This window comes from Ptychodera flava, chromosome 7 (genome assembly GCF_041260155.1).
Source record: "Ptychodera flava strain L36383 chromosome 7, AS_Pfla_20210202, whole genome shotgun sequence".
Classification (NCBI taxonomy): domain Eukaryota; kingdom Metazoa; phylum Hemichordata; class Enteropneusta; family Ptychoderidae; genus Ptychodera; species Ptychodera flava.
Genome location: NC_091934.1, coordinates 25,298,707 through 25,316,293, shown reverse-complemented (window position 1 = coordinate 25,316,293; position 17,587 = coordinate 25,298,707). Strand labels below are relative to the sequence as shown.

General features: G+C 36.6%; 1 protein-coding gene across 1 annotated transcript in view; it reads right to left on the bottom strand.

Moving 5' to 3' along the window:
• Nucleotides 1-2,924: 2,924 nt before the first annotated feature.
• The window catches only part of LOC139137090 (clotting factor C-like), a 70,403-nt gene continuing 55,740 nt past the window's right edge, over nucleotides 2,925-17,587 (bottom strand). Inside the window, exons 3-8 of the mRNA XM_070705054.1 lie at nucleotides 15,225-15,382; nucleotides 13,923-14,082; nucleotides 8,154-8,330; nucleotides 7,128-7,432; nucleotides 6,475-6,799; nucleotides 2,925-4,117 (exon numbers count right to left, since the gene is read on the bottom strand). Coding sequence (XP_070561155.1) covers nucleotides 3,921-4,117; nucleotides 6,475-6,799; nucleotides 7,128-7,432; nucleotides 8,154-8,330; nucleotides 13,923-14,082; nucleotides 15,225-15,382 — 1,322 coding nt within the window. The 3' untranslated portion in view covers nucleotides 2,925-3,920. The remainder of the gene's footprint in view (nucleotides 4,118-6,474; nucleotides 6,800-7,127; nucleotides 7,433-8,153; nucleotides 8,331-13,922; nucleotides 14,083-15,224; nucleotides 15,383-17,587) is intronic.

Below are 17,587 nucleotides of genomic sequence, written 5' to 3'. Positions count from 1 at the left end.
TAGCGTGCTACCAAACCTAAGATTACTTTGTATTGTAGCTCAACACGTCTCTTGTACTTAGCAACTGGTTTTTTGCTTTGCTGTCAGTTAAATAGGAGGAGTGTATCATTGTCCTTCAATTTGTATATCCAAAGGTTTTTTCTTCAAAACAGCCTGTACGAATCTTTAATATTTGGATTACTGGTCCCCAGGGATTACCCTTATCAGATATATTTAAATTATGATGAAATATGCAAATTTATATTTTTGAGGCTAATTTTGCTATTTGTGGCAAAAACCTTCTCTTTTACTGATGTCTTAAATATTTGGTAAACTTGTCCCTAAGAATGAACTTAGTCAAATTTGTGCTACTTGTGATGAAATATTCAAATTTGTATATTTCATGGTAATTTTTGTCATTTTTGGTCACAAAATCTTTAAAAGATCTTCTTCAAAACTGCTAATTGAACAGTTTTGATATTTGGGACATAGACCTCTACTGATAGTCTTTTTCAGATTGTTCAAATTATGCAGAAATTTGCAACTTTGTATTTTTAAGACATTAAAGACATTTCAGACATTTTTAAGACATTAGGGATTACCATAATATTCAAGTTATGATGAAATCTACATTTTTTCTATTTTAAGGGTGATTTTTACCATTTTTGGTAAAAAAATTTGTTTAAAAAATTAATAGCCGGGTACACCAGAATTTGAAAGGTCTTTACGAATCAATATGTTTTAAATTTCTGAGAAGTAGATTTTGAATGGAATGTCACAGATTTATTTCAGGGTTTATTTAAAGATATTACAAACAAACAAACCTTTCTGTTTATGGGGGACTTGTTGGTCAACATGGTCAAGGAAATAGGTTTTACCCTACCATGGACCCACTTTCCACACTTTCTGCTTGTTGTGCCTTACTGTGACACTTTGACAACTTGACATCTTGTATTTACTCTAGTGTTGACAACTGTATACCATGTGCACTAGAGAAGCCTTGACTAACTTTTTTCCTTCAAAATTTACAATTGTCTATACAAGAGGAAATGTCTTTAAGAAACCATCTTACAAAAATGGAGTATGCATTTCATACATATACGTGTTTTCAATACAATAAGTATTCCAAATTTTGAGCTTTTTTTAGATTTTTTTGTACGTTTTAAACAAGTATGAACATAAAACGTAATCCACAATATTTAAGTAACACCTGTTTTGTCATTTCTTTGTTCATATTTTTAAAACGATCAACGTGTCTATGTTGATTTTTAATGCTTAATATTTTTGATAGGAGGGTGTTAACACCGTTGGTATTTTCCTCTGACGAACTTTACATACAAAGTGGCAATGTTTATTTGCCCGTTTTACAGTAAATTATTGTATTTTACTCTAAAAATGTTTTGTGTATTTTTAGAATAAAATAATTTTACTGAATATCAGTGGTCTGTAATGTTATTTCAAGGCTTGAACAACCCTTGAACGCCCCAAATTAAAGGTGTTCAACAAGCGCGCATCATGTGTTCTAACCTTTAACACACTTATCGTTGAACGGCGTCCATGCGTTCAAAAAGTGTTACAGCCCTTTGAACGCGTAAATGCGTTCAATTTTTTGAACACATTTCATGTGCAACGTGTGTTCAGATATGGAACACCATGGTGTTCAATATAATGTCTGATGAACACGTAGCGTTCAAAATCTGCACACGTGTGTTAAAAAATTGAACGTTGGTTGAACAAGTAGTGTTAAATTTCTGAACGTCTAGACGCGTTCAAAAAGTGTTACAAAAAGGCGTTTAATTGGTGTTCTATCCTTGAACACTTAACTTTACAGTGTACAGGTTGGTTTATGAACTCACTGATTAGATCAGCTGCAAAATGACGTTATTTTCTCAACTGAAAAAAATCTAATGATGTCCATGGACATCGGTTTACGTGTTTAGCAGCAAAGGTTTTCTTATACGTGATATAAACTTTACATATAATAACGTGTGTCTAATTGTATAAACTTGGCGAAGTCTAAAAGTTGAAGGTTTCGCACCAACCTGCTCATTCCAAGTACACTTGGTACAATCTTGATTAAACCATGCAGTTCCTTGGAAGCTCTCCTATAGGCGATGTAAGTATGACCACCCAGCTGAATGCTGGCCTGGTGAGTGTAGTCCAGCGCTTCTATCTCAACTTTTCCGACATAAATAAACAAAAATAATAGCATTATGGAACAGTGGATTAGAAGATAGCAAACGATGTCTTAAAACGTTGTAAGATTTGCTCATATTAGTATTTTGTTACAGGTATCTGCAAATGCGACAAACTGTGTCAATTGTGTGGCGAGAAAGAGTTATTTTTTCATACTGCCACGGAAATACTGTGGCTAGATCCCTGAACATCAGATGGGATAGACCTAATGCTCTGACTTTCTGATCCTGAAAACTCATATACAGTGTACTTATCATTTTAAACTGTTTCGATGAAATGTTTCACCAAATCCACACTTGAATACCTATTTATGATTCATACAGTTTGATCAACCTCCTTAAGACAAATATCTTTGCAAAAAGTTTGTATGGAATGTCACCTGCTTAGGTGTTCGTTTTTGACGTGGTGAAACGACCAAATTCGAATATACCAAGCTTTCTGTCATACCACATTTCTTAAAATGCAAGTACATCTTGGGACTTTCTATATTTAATATTTGAAACATCTGAGGTTGCCTCTATTGTAGTGAACTTACCTGACATGGCTAATTTTCATTGCTTATTCATTATGCCAAACCTCCACACACTTTCTTCGACGTAACCAATATTGATGAATACAAATTAGGAAATCAATCCGTTACGTCATAATAAATCAGGTCATGGCACTTTTAAACTAGTGGCACTGTTAAGAAAGGCGAACATATGCGAGAGGTTGTATATTGCAATATATAACAGATGACTCGAACTGTATGGGGAAGGGATAGTTCTACTCACCCATCGTGAATGATCTTTATTGATAAAAGTATGCATACAATAGTTGAGAAAATAAATCAACTAGTTAAGAACAATGGTAAATTTCCTTCATTCATAAAATAATTAAATCTCTAAACAGGTGATACGTGATGTAAAGTAGTGGCAAATTCGGCTTTGGTGTAAGATTTACTTCATAATAATATTTTTTCTCATTAACCAGATATTAATTTGCAGGTTTTATATTATCCTTAGAACGTTATTTCACTAAAGGTAATTACAATCGGCCACTAAATGTCCGCCGTTTGGCGATGTATAAATTTTAAATTCATGATTAAATTTAAACACAAACATCCTTTGAAACATTGACAATAACATCATCTGATGTTTCACAGCTTAATTATGTAGTGGTCGTCTCCTTTGAAGTGATGCCAGAATTTGTCACAGACCGATTGACAAAAATTGAGGATGTCTGAAGGTGAAAGAAATGTTCAACTACGTAAATATATGTATATTTAAATTATTTGGGATAAGCCCTGAAATTTCAAGTCATCAAAACAAATGACTCCAATCAATGAATAAAATACAAACACTCTTCAATGGATTAAATTGTTTCAGACATGTTAAATCAAAATTGAAGACAGACGTAAAGAGTGAAATAACGCCTGTTGTAGTTTTAAACTCAGTAATATTACAACGATGACTGAAATATATGGATATGAATGAAAAAAAAATCACTAAACTACATGAGCTTGTAAAATCAATACACAGAATGAATGAATCACTTTCTTATAGAGTAGATTATTGTACTGCATGTAAAAGTTTCCTCGACCTTGAACACCATCTCGAAGTGATATCACAAATACATTTTTCAGTGCAAGATAAAAATACATCTGTAAAACAATATTCTAAATAATATTCTAAAATACGATACTAAAACGATTTCTAAAATGAAAACTTGAAGTGATCAGGGCTTTCGATCATGGATCTTTCATCTCATGGCTGTATATTCGTGATTTCCTGAATCCATGGCGTGAAGTTACTGACATTAACGTACACGCCATAAGAATCACGAGCTGCACACTGCCCAGGACGCCCCCAAGAGACGATTCCATACAAGTAATATCTTTGACTTTGTTCATCCTGAAGCATCAGTGGGCCGCCGCTGTCACCATCGCAGGAATCAAAGCGTCCTGGAAATAATGGATAAGTTTGAAGGTGATTAAAGATTCCGATATTGTATAACTAAAAAGAATTAAAAACGCCTTAATCATTCAAATAGTCACACACCTTTGTCAAACAAATAGGTTTGACTTTTGCTCCTTTAAGACAAACAGTCTTGTTACAGTGTCCAAACGTGGCCATGTGTTTGTATAAGAAACAGTGATCATGACAGTAAAGACAAGAATAACGAAAGCCGAATCATCTGAAATTTCAAACGGAATATTTCATGTGCTCCGAAAGAAATTGACAAATTAACAACCATCATGGAGACCATTTGTTAGTTTACAGCAAAAGCTGTAAGTTAAGGGAAGGAACGAGCAACACTATATGTTCGGTTATCATGTCTGTAATTCATGATAGTCCTTTCCGTTTCGATGTCCGTACATCGAGGCGCAGCAGAGAAATTTTGGTCATTTTGTTACATCAACAATGCTAATGCCAGTTACATACGCTGATTGTATCATGGTACATATCAAGTACATGGTTGATGTGATTGCGCGAAAATACTTTACTTTGCAGCATCGTCACCTTTCGATATAGGTAAAAAATAAGCGATGCTGCCACTGTTAGTTAAAAACAAGTTTCAAACAACTTTCAACAATATTTAAATCATGAAAAGCTACACCTGCCGCAATCTAGTTCGAATATCAGCCTCCACGACGTAAAACTGATAAGTATTGGCGTGTATTGTTCGCTATTTTTTACTATGAGCGTTGTGTTTATAATTTGCATTTGTGTATAATAAGATATGATGAGATGTGATGTCATGTGTATTTCCCCTCAAGACGTAAGAGATATTAACACTCAGGTGGGTTTATTCGTCTCTTTCATAAATGTCCGAGACATACGTAAGGGTCGAAGTGATTGGTGTTTGCGGTACATTTTTCCAGACATAAATCGTTGGTCATATTAGTCCTGTTTCAAAATGATCTACGATTTCCTAAAAATATGTGCCCATTACAGTGATCGACGCTTGTGGTCCTACTCCCCTTACAGTACGATGAGTGGTTTAACCCTGTCTCTCAGGTCTCAATAGCATATAATATTCACCTCAAGGTACGGTGATTGGTTGCCTTGAGACTTTGTGTTAGCCTCAATATGTAGTGTTTGCGCTACCTTGTAATATAGTGTTCTGTGTTTTTGCTGGAAAACATTGTAGCAATCAGTCATTCCGGATGTGTGCACCAGGTACCTCCTTCAATCACAACGGACAAAGACAAGTGCAGAGAGCTGAGTTCACCTAGGTACATTCACTGGTTCAGATTATGCATATTTATTTAGTCTGTATACTTGTACCGATTCAACCTTAAGTGATATTTTGTATTTAAATTTGTTCTGAGCAAGAATATCCTTGAGAGTACACATTTGCTGTGACAAGTCATAACATACCAATTGTTTATCAGTAGGGTTTGTGATCCATATTGTCATGGCAATCCCCACAGAGAAAGACTTATTTAACTGGCTTAATAGCAATATACCGTAGTCTGCATGGTGAAACTAGGAAAGGACTCATTGGCTTACATTTATCTCCGTCCAACTCAATCCCCACTTCAGCAGGGGCGGTAGCCGAGACTGGCAGAACTGGTCGGGCGCTTTAGTAGTAGAAAAGTTCTCCATGGAACTTGTGTGATTTGTACTACTTCAATAAACCGGCAAATCATGTATTAATTTTCGCTCAACTCCTTCTGATCTCAGTGACTGAAAACGGCAGCAACCAAGATTGGGAGCAGTGAGTGTTCATCAGGAGGGGAACTATATCAAGTAAGCCGGACGATTGACGTGAGTCAAGGCTTCGATAGACCTTATTTGTGAAGCAAGAATTTTGGTCAGCTCTACTGACATTTCCAAGGTTTAGACGCTGAAGAAATCTATCAAATTATTATATAACACTTCTAATGCAATATGACGGACTGTTTTTAATTTCCCAGCTATTCGACCTAAGCCAACAGCAACCCTGAATTATACCATACAGCTCGCGAATGCAAATACAACGCTCTGATTGGTTCTGAAACTAGAAAGACATTTACATATTCATGATGTACCACGCTTGGCACTTTGCTGTTGACTCGTTTTTAGCCTTGGACCCGTAAATGGGTGTCAGGTGACCGCTGAGTTGTTTTTACGTTCTCACTAATTCTTTGATCCTTGCCGAACAATGCCATCATGCCGCGATCTAAACCTTCTCCTGTGGGTTCATAAACCGTTTCAACCCATGAATGGCAGTCGGTTAAACAAATTATTGGACTACGTCAGGATCCTTAAAAAAGAAAACACATCTTTGATTTAACGAATTTCAGAGATAATATGCATCTTAAACATAGTTTACCTGTTTGATACCCGGCGCAAAACATGTTATCGGTTACCACGTAAGAACGATTATAAGCTTTAACACATGTTTGCTGACTCACTATCGGTACGTAAGTCTCTCTTAACACATCAGACGGCCTTCCATTTGAAGTCTTACCCCATCCTACAACCACTGCCAAATCTCCTTGGTCTGCTACACCATTGTCTGCATCGTTAAGTGGAAGACAGACTGGTCGTATGTACTTTGTAAATGCTACGGGAGTATCCAACTTCAAGAGTGCTATATCTGCGTCAAATGTCTTGGGATCGTTATGTGGGGAAGGGATGATCTCCACAACATTCCTCTGTTGGAGACAAATGAAATGGTCAAGATGAAATAAATTATGAAGATTTCAAAGATTTCAAGATGTAATTAAGAATAGAGTGAGTATGTAATATAGTACGGAGAATATTCTGACTAGTATATAAGGAATTCAGTGCGGATGTATTTCGAAGCACAGTTGGCAATTTCAAATGCACGACGAAAAGGATCATCTTTACGGAAGTTGCAACTGTTATACATAGTGTTTATTGCAAAGAACGTCTGCGCGTTTACAATCGGAGTATAATAATAAAAGATAACTGAGCAAATTACAGAAAAATGGTAACGTTATAACATCAAGGTTATCTTACGTATTGTACATATTCACGCTGACGTGAACGTCTGTGAAGACCCAGAGTAACATTAAATGACGCAAGAGGTAGAGTGTGTCCAAAAGTTCGAGAATTTGCCTGAGGATTGATGACACAATGTGCTGCTGTTACAACCCATTCATTATTCAGTAGTGATCCACCACAGATTGCTTTACGAACGCCATGGGCTGGTGAGTGAACTGACAAGAAAGCGGTCCATGGCCACGAACCTCGAAGGACGCTAAGTCCACCGAATATGCGAGAGGGAGATCTCGATCGTGGTGATACGAGAGGTATACCACAGACTGAAATGAACGGTATAAAATAGTAAAATATTTTACTTTCTAAGATTTGCTGAATCATCTAATTATAATTAAATCTCTTTGGCATTTTCATCATAGTTTAGATTTGTTTTTGAAATATCGTCTAGGTGTGAAGGAAAGCATACCACGTAAACATCTATTATCTTGTCAATACGATATTAGGAATAATTTAGCTGATTGTCATCTGTTCTTATGAGACCATCATGGCCAGGGTTTTGTTCAACCCACCAATCCCCCAAAGCACACAAAACAGCACTACAAACAAACAAAGAGACAAACAAACAAGACACACAGGTTCTTGGAGTAGATTAAGGTTATTGTTCTGATTGAAATTCTTCGCTAAAGAACACAGCAATATTTTCGGTCGCAAAGCTAAGGTTGAATGCAATATTTCAAGAGAGTTAATACGGTATGAATGGCAGGGACTCCAAAATCGCTAGTCGCTTTTCCCCACACTGTAATCATGCAAACGAACTAACAATGTTTAATCCAAATAGATGTTGTTAAGGAAAATTATTTTAGTGTTTAAGTATTTGTTGCCTATTTTCATAGAGGCACGGGAATTGAGAGGTCGTGTATAAATTACCAAACCGACTCGGATCTTTCATATCATTTTTTCACCTTTGGTAAGTCAAGGTACTGATAAAAAACGTTCCTTACACGCATAATATACGAGCCATATTCTGAATACAGTTTCACTCACCTGGTTCACAATGTGGTTTTGTTCCGGACCAGGTGGCATCAGCTTGGCACATGCGCTCATTGTTTCCAAGCAGCTTGTGGAAGGCGTTGCAGGAATACATTATTGTATTTGGGTATGTGAAGTTATCATTTGTAAAGTTACCATTATCAATTTCTTCTGGTCGACCGCAGTCAACACCTGTTAATAGTTAATGAAATTTGAAGATCGAGAGTGAATGGCAAAAACGTTTGTATAAACGGGATGGGGTTAATGTTATTGTAAACAAATATAGTTTTACGCTGTAGAGAGCTTTAGAAATAGGTTTTCTACACACGATAATTTCGCTGTTTTCTCTGTTTCCGATGAAAGACTGATTTAATTGGAAAGAAATGTAGTCCATGGTTTCCTCTGAAGGTTATCTCGAAATGATTGCAAGTTGGTTTTGTGGCTGGCATAAGAATGGAGGGTGAAATCATAAACTATTAAGTCGAGAAATAAATACTATATTGCTTGTGCTCCTTGACTGCTACGTTATTTAGGTATCTAACATGTGGTGCCTATTTTAAAAAATATTTTCTTGCTTTTCGTGTAGAGATGGATATTCAGTGAAGTGTGACAATAAACGTGTATTTACTTGAACATTGAATCGCGATTCAATTATGCTTTGCTCCTTCGATGTCGCGACATTGAATTCAAAACAATAAAAGAGTGGCAGTTTCTTTACCGCATGTTGCTCCTCGGTATTAATTTCGCACACCCGTTTGTGGACGAGTTAACTTATCACATTGCTTCCTAAACTTGTACATCGTTCATTGAAGATTCGTTGTTTCCATAAAGCACAGCTCTAAGATAAGATTTATGTTGACTGGATTCGAATACCGAACTGTAATTACTACAGAGGTTTTGAAGTTCTACCGTTGCAATGAGAATAACAACTGTAACAGTTAATTCGAATTAACGATGTATAATGAGATTGGATCTGGGAAATCACTACAGCGCAGTATAATGTCATTTTTGCATGCATCAAACAGTTTGGTCGTACTCGATTGACCTAAAGTTTTAACGCCGAGGCAGCTGGCAAATATTTACATCTTAATCATTTATATAACACTTTCATCCTTACCGTGACTATTTCTTGTTTTTTTTGCGGAAACACAGTTCAATGTTTGATGTTGTACAATAAAGCATTGCATTTTATTAAGTGTCACAATTAGATATTATTCCTTAATCTTTTTCTAGTTCAGAAAGAAAATGCGAATGACGTAATGAGCATGTCACCATGAGTAGAAGACGAGAGGTGCATGGCAAGGTTATTACATCACGAGTATTTTCCAAGCTGATCAAAGAAAAGTATCAGGCGAATAATACGTCTATCACACGCACAAGCCACGTATTAGTTATTATTTGCAGAATACGAATTGTCAAAGCGATTACGCGTTTAAAATTTTAAACTATTTTAGAAATAACATAAATACGCCATGGGCGACTTGTCAATTATTTCCAGTTATCCGTCGTGTGCGCAAGGAAATACGGCGCTCACGGTCGTGTACGCAGCAGCTGGCGCAGAATGCCAATGATCTATCGGTCTGCAAGTACCTTCTCCGGAGTTATACACGATTTCAAGGATAGCATATGCCCAGAAATTCAATAAGACGAAGTTACACTACTTTTCGAGAACAAGAATCGATTGAACTGAACGGCGCAAAAACGTCGCGATCGACCCTTGCTGCATTTCTTTCGGAACCGACATAATGCAACTAGCTCCAAGTTCGTTTTTAACAAATTATCCATTTGATTTCCACAGCAGGCGTTATACTCTTGTGTTTAACTTCAGATGATCATTGTCATAGTGTATGAAAATATTCATGTCATTGAATGGCTTTTGGAGGCCTGGACAGAGCATATACCCCTCTCATTGGGGTGGAAACCAAGTCCACCGAATGAAAGTACTCTGTACGTCAACATTTCAGGCTGCGGTGGGGGTCTATACGAATACGAACCCCAAAATAAAAAGCAGGGACATAAATTTGCCAAGTGGATGTATTTTGTATGACGCTAATCATTATTACTAATTTTTACGACATTGTCACGTCACACACACATTTTAATTGTGGGATAAATACCGGCCGCCATGTTATTTATTTACATTGATGAGCACATCGAAGATCGTCGTAAAAGGTCCGACGCACCAAAATTGATGAAATAGACGCGGTTATCGTGACGTAGAGTGACCAGAAAATAAATACCAGTATTTTTTGTTTAGATACGACAGACTTGGCTTGTACATGTGACAATGTAAATTATCTCTTGCGAGCACGTACTCTCCTGATAGTAATCACCTTCATTAATGTTATGTAATGAAAAGACATACATACACTCGTAAAACAATGGTGTATCTTGCGAAATCTGCTTTTAAAACACTTGATCAGCTTGAGACTGAGGCATTTACAGTTTAATAAATTATCTCATAGACGTGGTGCGAGATGAATTTCGTGGTTTTAACCAAAATCACTGATGTACTGTTTGAGGAACTGTCGAGGTCAACATTTCATATCATCTACTACATTTTGACCAATTTGCAAAATTCAAAGACCGTAAATTCATATAGTTGGTGTTATGCCACTGTCTTCATACTAATGTCGATTAAGGAATACTAAAAATATTATCAACTAGAAAGCCAGTGGCCAATTTGAGCTAAACGAGGTCACAGTGTTTTACCACAAGCTAAGGTGTTCGGTATATCTAACAATATTTTTATCAGTATTTTAGTAAGGCTCACGTAAAACGTCATGAATTGGCGCTAGAATAAAGCTTTTAAACACAAATTTGTGTCTGTGACAGATATTTCATTTGTCAACAAAATGCAGACAAGACATGCAGTGCTGTAGCTGAAAAAATGAGGAAAATACCCAGCATTCCAACTTTTCTCCACACAGAAACTGAACAGGTTGGACCAGTCACACATATCTTACTCCTACTGTTCTCAATGGTTATCTCGTAAATACATCTATCGCTTGCCTTTAGCACTTTTCCACATTCTTGAACGTAATTGGTCAACATTCGCTGTTCTGGCCATCTTGATCACCCCTATAAAATGGTTGGGTAGGTGACTTGCAAAGCAACATTGTCATTAAAAGTCTTATAAGTAGTTTAGCGAAAAACTGGAAAGTAAAACACATTGCAAGTAAATAAGGGAACGCGGCTGCACACATCGGCTATTATGTTGGGAGTCATGTGGTTTACTGTATTGTGATATATTGTCAGATTGCGTAATTGTTTAGTGACAATTCAAGTAGTACTCTATATTCATACTGTGCACTGTGTTGTGTGCAGGCTCTCTGATGTTAGAAATTAGCCATGGCGTGACGATGCCGGGTCGGTTAGGCCTAGTCCGAGACACTGTGATCCTTTTGACGCTTTCCTTTCGGAAACCTGAGTAGCTAAATTCATTTATCAGTCGCTTGAATTTATGTGTTTCATTTGGTACTTGTTTGATTACTTTGCTCTTCTAACAGTGTTGTTAGAATATGTTTTGATTTGTTGAAGCTTTGTTGAAGACGCTGTCACCGCGTCGTTGATCCAGGGTCTGCAAATTTTGCTTTGACAAAAATCTACATGTAAATAGAAGAAGGGGCCTCGAGGGCTACTCTGGCGCCATGCACGCACGCTACTCCGCTATGCATGGCAGGGCTATGATACGGCTACTGCTTAGTCATAGCCGAGCACTCTTGACTCATACAAGCCGTAGAAAAGGGGATACATGGGCCTGTTAGGGCTAATAGCTGACCATCTCGCGTCGGTGATACGGTTACAGAAATTGCTTTAAGTAATACTAGAAGTAACTTCCGTGGTTTTATTTTTCGACCACGCGTAAATTCGTCTTTAGAGGTAAAAGAGTTCTTTTCTACCTCCATGGTTAGTCACTCGCTAAGACCATGGGGCCAGGAGCGGAGCTTGTACCTCCATGCTATACGGCAAGCATTGTGGAATACCTTGGTCATTACATGCTCACTTTGTTTCGAATGTCGTTAGTTTTCCATAGTTTTCCCTATTTGATGAACATTGGTGTTGTATTTGAAGGGTATTTCGCGAAAGCAACAAATCTGTCTTCATTTATTCGGAATCGTAAATGTCTTACGAGAGTAATCTTAATTCATTGCCCACATGTGGGAGTTGTCAACCTGATGTAATAGCCATTCCCCAAGTTTCCAATAGGTATGGGTGTATGCATAAACAAGAAAAGTAAACTGATGAATTTTGATAGACGTGGTGGGTATGGCCGATTGGCCCCGAATAGGCCATACCCACCACGTCTAAATCTGTGTGGGGAAAAGCTGCCATGGCGGAGAGTGAACATTTTCGTATCTTTCTATACCTCGGATGGTATATAAAGATTACAGAAGCGTTCAATTTTCATAGCAAAGACAAATTGGCTTTAGTTATGTAAGTTTCCAATGGTATAATCACGGTCGTGTTTTAGTATGTGTGTTTTGATTATTCCTTCTTCGAATAAAAGGGTAACCCGTTCCGTAGTCCTATAAAGCACTGACCAGATTGAAAAACAATATACTACATAGACTATATGACGCGGGATACATGGGCCTGTTAGGTTCATATAAGGTAGAGCTTACATAATTATTGGCAACTTTTACAAGTGACGCACGATGTAATTGGCGGTAAAATAGTTTCAATAACTAAACATTACCAATAATGAACGAAGGCTTATATTGAAGAAAGTATCTAACAACAGTGCATAATATGTATTCATTTATCGTGCTTTTTAAGATCACTTTATAAACGATGGCAACATATATACGTCTGAAATATTTGAATCAGATACAGATCAATAAAACTCCATTTTGATACAAATTTACAGTTGTTGCGTTGAACCGTTGGCAATACTGGAACTCGTCATAATGTCTAAATTGAGAAGTTGCCAAAGCTGTCAGAAGTAATTATCGTTTAGGCGGTAATATCAGTCGATAACAAAAAATTAACTCTGCGAAAGTTGAAACATTGCTCAGAAGGAGGTCAGGTGAAGTCAACACAACAACACCAGATCCGCACAAACGAGGCTTGCAAATGATGTGTTCTGAACAGCAAGCTGAATGTTTGATGGTGTCGTGACTAGTCGTGAACTCTTCCCCGACAATATTTATACTTTTGGCAGAGTTGAATTCTTTGTTATTGACTGATATTACCGCCTTTAGATAATAATTACGCCTGACAGTTTTGGAAACTCCACAATTTTGACTGTATGTTTAGTTCCCGTATTGCCGACACAAACCAATTTATTGATCAGTGTATAAATAAACAAAATATGTAATTAAATCATTTTACTATATGACACAAAGTAAAAAGCATACTTTACACATTATGTTTACTGCTTTTGAATGGGGTTAACTTGTCTTTGTAATATCGCTAAGAAGTATGGCTCTTGATACGTGATGGAAGTAGTACCGTATTCTTTCACATTCTATATTTAATTTGATTACACACGCACTCGTATTGCATGCATGAAAAACAAGTCGTTGATTCTATGACAAATTGTATATCTAGAAGATATAAGAATGAAGTTGATTTATGTTCGGGCAAGAACAGAGTTTTATCGCCTTGCAAACAAACATATGCCTTTGCAATTTATTCACTTTTGCCTGTGTTTTTGAGATGGAAGGATATCACAGGTCTAAACGCGCTAAAACGTCATAAGGCAATATAATGCGAGACGAAATTTAATATTTTCACACTAAAACATTTATTGGTGATGAAACTGTGCTCGTTAAGACATACCCTGAACGTAATACCGTGCGATAAAGTTATTAGGACGTGACTCCCACAGTGTCTTGTACTTTAACTCCATGACGTTGCCAGAGGACTGAATTGCTGCTGGTAAGTTGTTGGCACCATTGTCTCCAAATAAATTATCGAACACATGCGTTCCTGCTATAATCTGCCGAGTAGAGCAAAGAGAAACGACATTCAATGTGGCAGATGAACCAAAATGTGAGACGGTAAGTTTGGAATATTGAAATGAACAAGCCTCTTTCCCCTCATTAGACTGACGCGTACATTCAGATTCTATCATGAATCATGGTGAACATAACGGATGACATCAGATGACGCTGCAGCTCTCAAGAAGTGCTGACTTGTCGTAAAAGTAAGAATTGTATGATTTGTTGGTTTTAGGCCATATATGTGAGAGAGAGAGAGAGAGAGAGAGAGAGAGAGAGAGAGAGAGAGAGAGAGAGAGAGAGAGAGAGAGAGAGAGAGATGATGATGATGATGATAATACACAAAAGTGACACGTTGTTTCCTTGATTTATATCATAAACGAGAATAACCTAAGGCTCAAGTCAAGTTGAAACGGTGAAAATATGATTGAAAGAAAATGTACGACAATCCTTTAGCCGCAAACCAGAATGTTGTGTTTGTGATACTTGCCATAATTCCTCCCCGGGTATGGTCACGATTTAAAATGTGAACATACAAGGGGTCATACATATATGTGCTGTACAGTCCTCTTTTTGCATAGTGGTTCAAAGGCCCAGTTTATGATCTTAAAAAGTAAACAAACATAAAACGAAAATATGCGTCGCTGGATCGTCTTTTTTATATAATAGACGTAGGATAGAAAAGAAAACCCCTTATTTTCTGGCCTAAAGGATACTTAAAAATTAGATTGCTTGGCTTTGGGAGATGGCTTTGACTACAGCCTATGGCCAAAGAAAACAAATAGTTTTAGGTACCTTTCTTTTGAATAAAGCTCTCGTTTGGCCCTCGTGGCTTGGACTTACCAGACGTCTATATTAATGGCATTATTAGAAATATATACGACGACTTCTGATAATGTAATTTTTGACGTATTGATAAACTTGAGTTACAACAATCAAAGCTTGTCATTGTGGGTTCAACACGGAGGGTAAATCTCATTTCTTAATGTTTTCATAGAGTGGAAGTCCACGCTTATGTACTCGGTCATCCACAATGTAATGTACCCGGTAAACCTAGGCGTCTGTATTGTCATCAGACATTTCTTTTGTTATGAGTGCAATGTGAAAGTACACATTATATTTCGATCATTGTCGTCCATACCTTCAAGGTAGATGAATATCCAACAGCAAAGTGGTCGAATTCCAGATGGATGACGTACCCAATTTCTACCACGATTTTCCATTCGATATCGTCATAGATGTATATGTAAGGTGGAAAGCGGATAACGCCGGTGCTTTCATTTATCACTCTGTATGCAGCTGGGAACAAAAAACACATACACATCCGTTTTACAACGGATATTTCCTTGGCAGATATTAATCAGTCTGAAACTGAAAGCAAATTTTATTTTTAATTTATCAGCAAATAAGGTCATTCAAATACAATATTTATGTATTACAAAGATTCATATTTTTGTTTCTAATCAGAATCTGTTGCAACGCTGACCATCATTAATAACCCTGTCTGCAAGTAAATGAAGACTATAGTTACGGGTCAGTCACAATCAGGGTGCTCTAGACAGATTTCGACTTGTTACGCTCTAATATAAAAAATGTTGAGCAAAATTTAATGCAACATTGTTCTTGATATGAACAACCAGTTGAACCAAACAGGCCCCATCGAAAAGTGGAGTTTTTTTAATGATTTTGAGCTGAGTAGTGAAAAAAGTACCCTAAAAATGGGTCAAAATGGGCGTTACGCTGTTTCATCTGAAAAAGCACATTTTTTTAACTTACTTTTGAAACTGTTAGATTAATTTTTTATTATTCAGAATATTTAAAGTATCACATTGCATTTCTTCTTGCTTTTGCAAGTTATTCCATTTTTATACATGGATTTGAATGGAAATGGCGTTATAACAAGTGAAATTGGTGTGTCGTTACGCTTTTTATATTTTGACAACAGCATTGATTTATCTCTCTATTATCACTTGGAAAACATTACCCTAGAATGTTTCCCAAAACATCTATTTGATTGGGAGCCCAACTATGTTTAGTTGGTAATAAATGTCGATGGGGTCAATGTATTGATTACGAATGACAAATCATGAAAATTGCCCACATTTTTAGTCCCAAAATTTTGTAGTGTCCGTGACAACCTCATAACTTTCAGTCATATTCAGATAGTAGAGATCTGATATCATTAGCCAAAGTTGCCCTGTTTGCCTTCCTTATGTGTTATAACAATATAATCCATTTACCACTTGTATTGTTTCAGTATATCGAAAAGGGGCCAAATGTAGTGTCCGTGACAGCCGTAGTGTCCGTGACACCAAATCCATACATTACTTGTCACAGTGATTTAAGCTGGTAATTCTATTGTTTACCAGCTGAAGTTACATTTTTAAAAGGGAGTAACTTAGTTTTTGAGTAAGACATCAAATGAAATATATTAAACCAGTGAAAAATGTTTTTTCTACCTTTTAAGATTGTAATGTTAAAAAACTATCCTATGAAATAACGGTATAGGGGTTTAAAAAGGAACAGAAATGGTGTGATCAGTTATTTCCCAATATACATTTACGATAGAAATGCTATTTATAGAGAAATTAAGGCATAACACTTAACAAAGTAATTTACATTCACATTAAACCACTTTCCATTTGCAACTGGCTTCATGTCACGGACACTACACCCAACAAGTGGTTAACCATGTTTTACTGCATTTACATTTAAATTCACCTGACATCTGAAGTAAACTTCATAGACCATGATAAATCCTTTTAAAAACAAAAGAAAAATGTGTTTCTGAGTTATATAAGGGGAAAGTGGTTGCAAATCTAACTATTTATGATGATGCTGCAGTAGTGTTGGCTCCTTTACAGATCTCTGTCAACAGTGATGCATATAAGGGGAGGGTTTATGTCTCCTCAAATTATTTTTTTTTGTTTTAACCCTTTATTTGAATTATAAGGCTGTATTATTAGTGTTTGATGAAATTCAATCGTGTGTTGTTTGTTAAGGGAAAGCTATGGCGATATATAAGGGAGTAAGTGGTTGCACATTTGACTATTTATCATGGTGTTGCAAAAGAGTTGGCTCCGTTACGGATCTATATCAACAGTGATGTATATAAGGGAGGGTTAATATCTCGTAAAATTATTTTTCTATTTTAAGCCTTTGTTTGCATTATAAGTTTGTAATATATGTGTTTGAAGAAATTTCAATCATGTGTTGGCAGTTAAGGGAAAGCTATGGTGAGACATAGTCGGATCTATCATGTGGTGTCTAGTGAATGCTGTGATCCTGAAATCTGTTTCGAAACCCAAGTGTGTGGTTTCCCCTCAGTCGCAAAGTTCTGTCTTTCCTTAGTTGTTGTGTCAGATATTTTGTTGTTTTTGTTATACTTGTTAATGTTAATGTTTTCACGTGTTTTTGGCTTCAAATAATGACATCAATATTTCTGTATTTTTATCTTTCGTTGATATTATTGTTAACATTTGGTCTCTTTTTGTGAACTTTGTT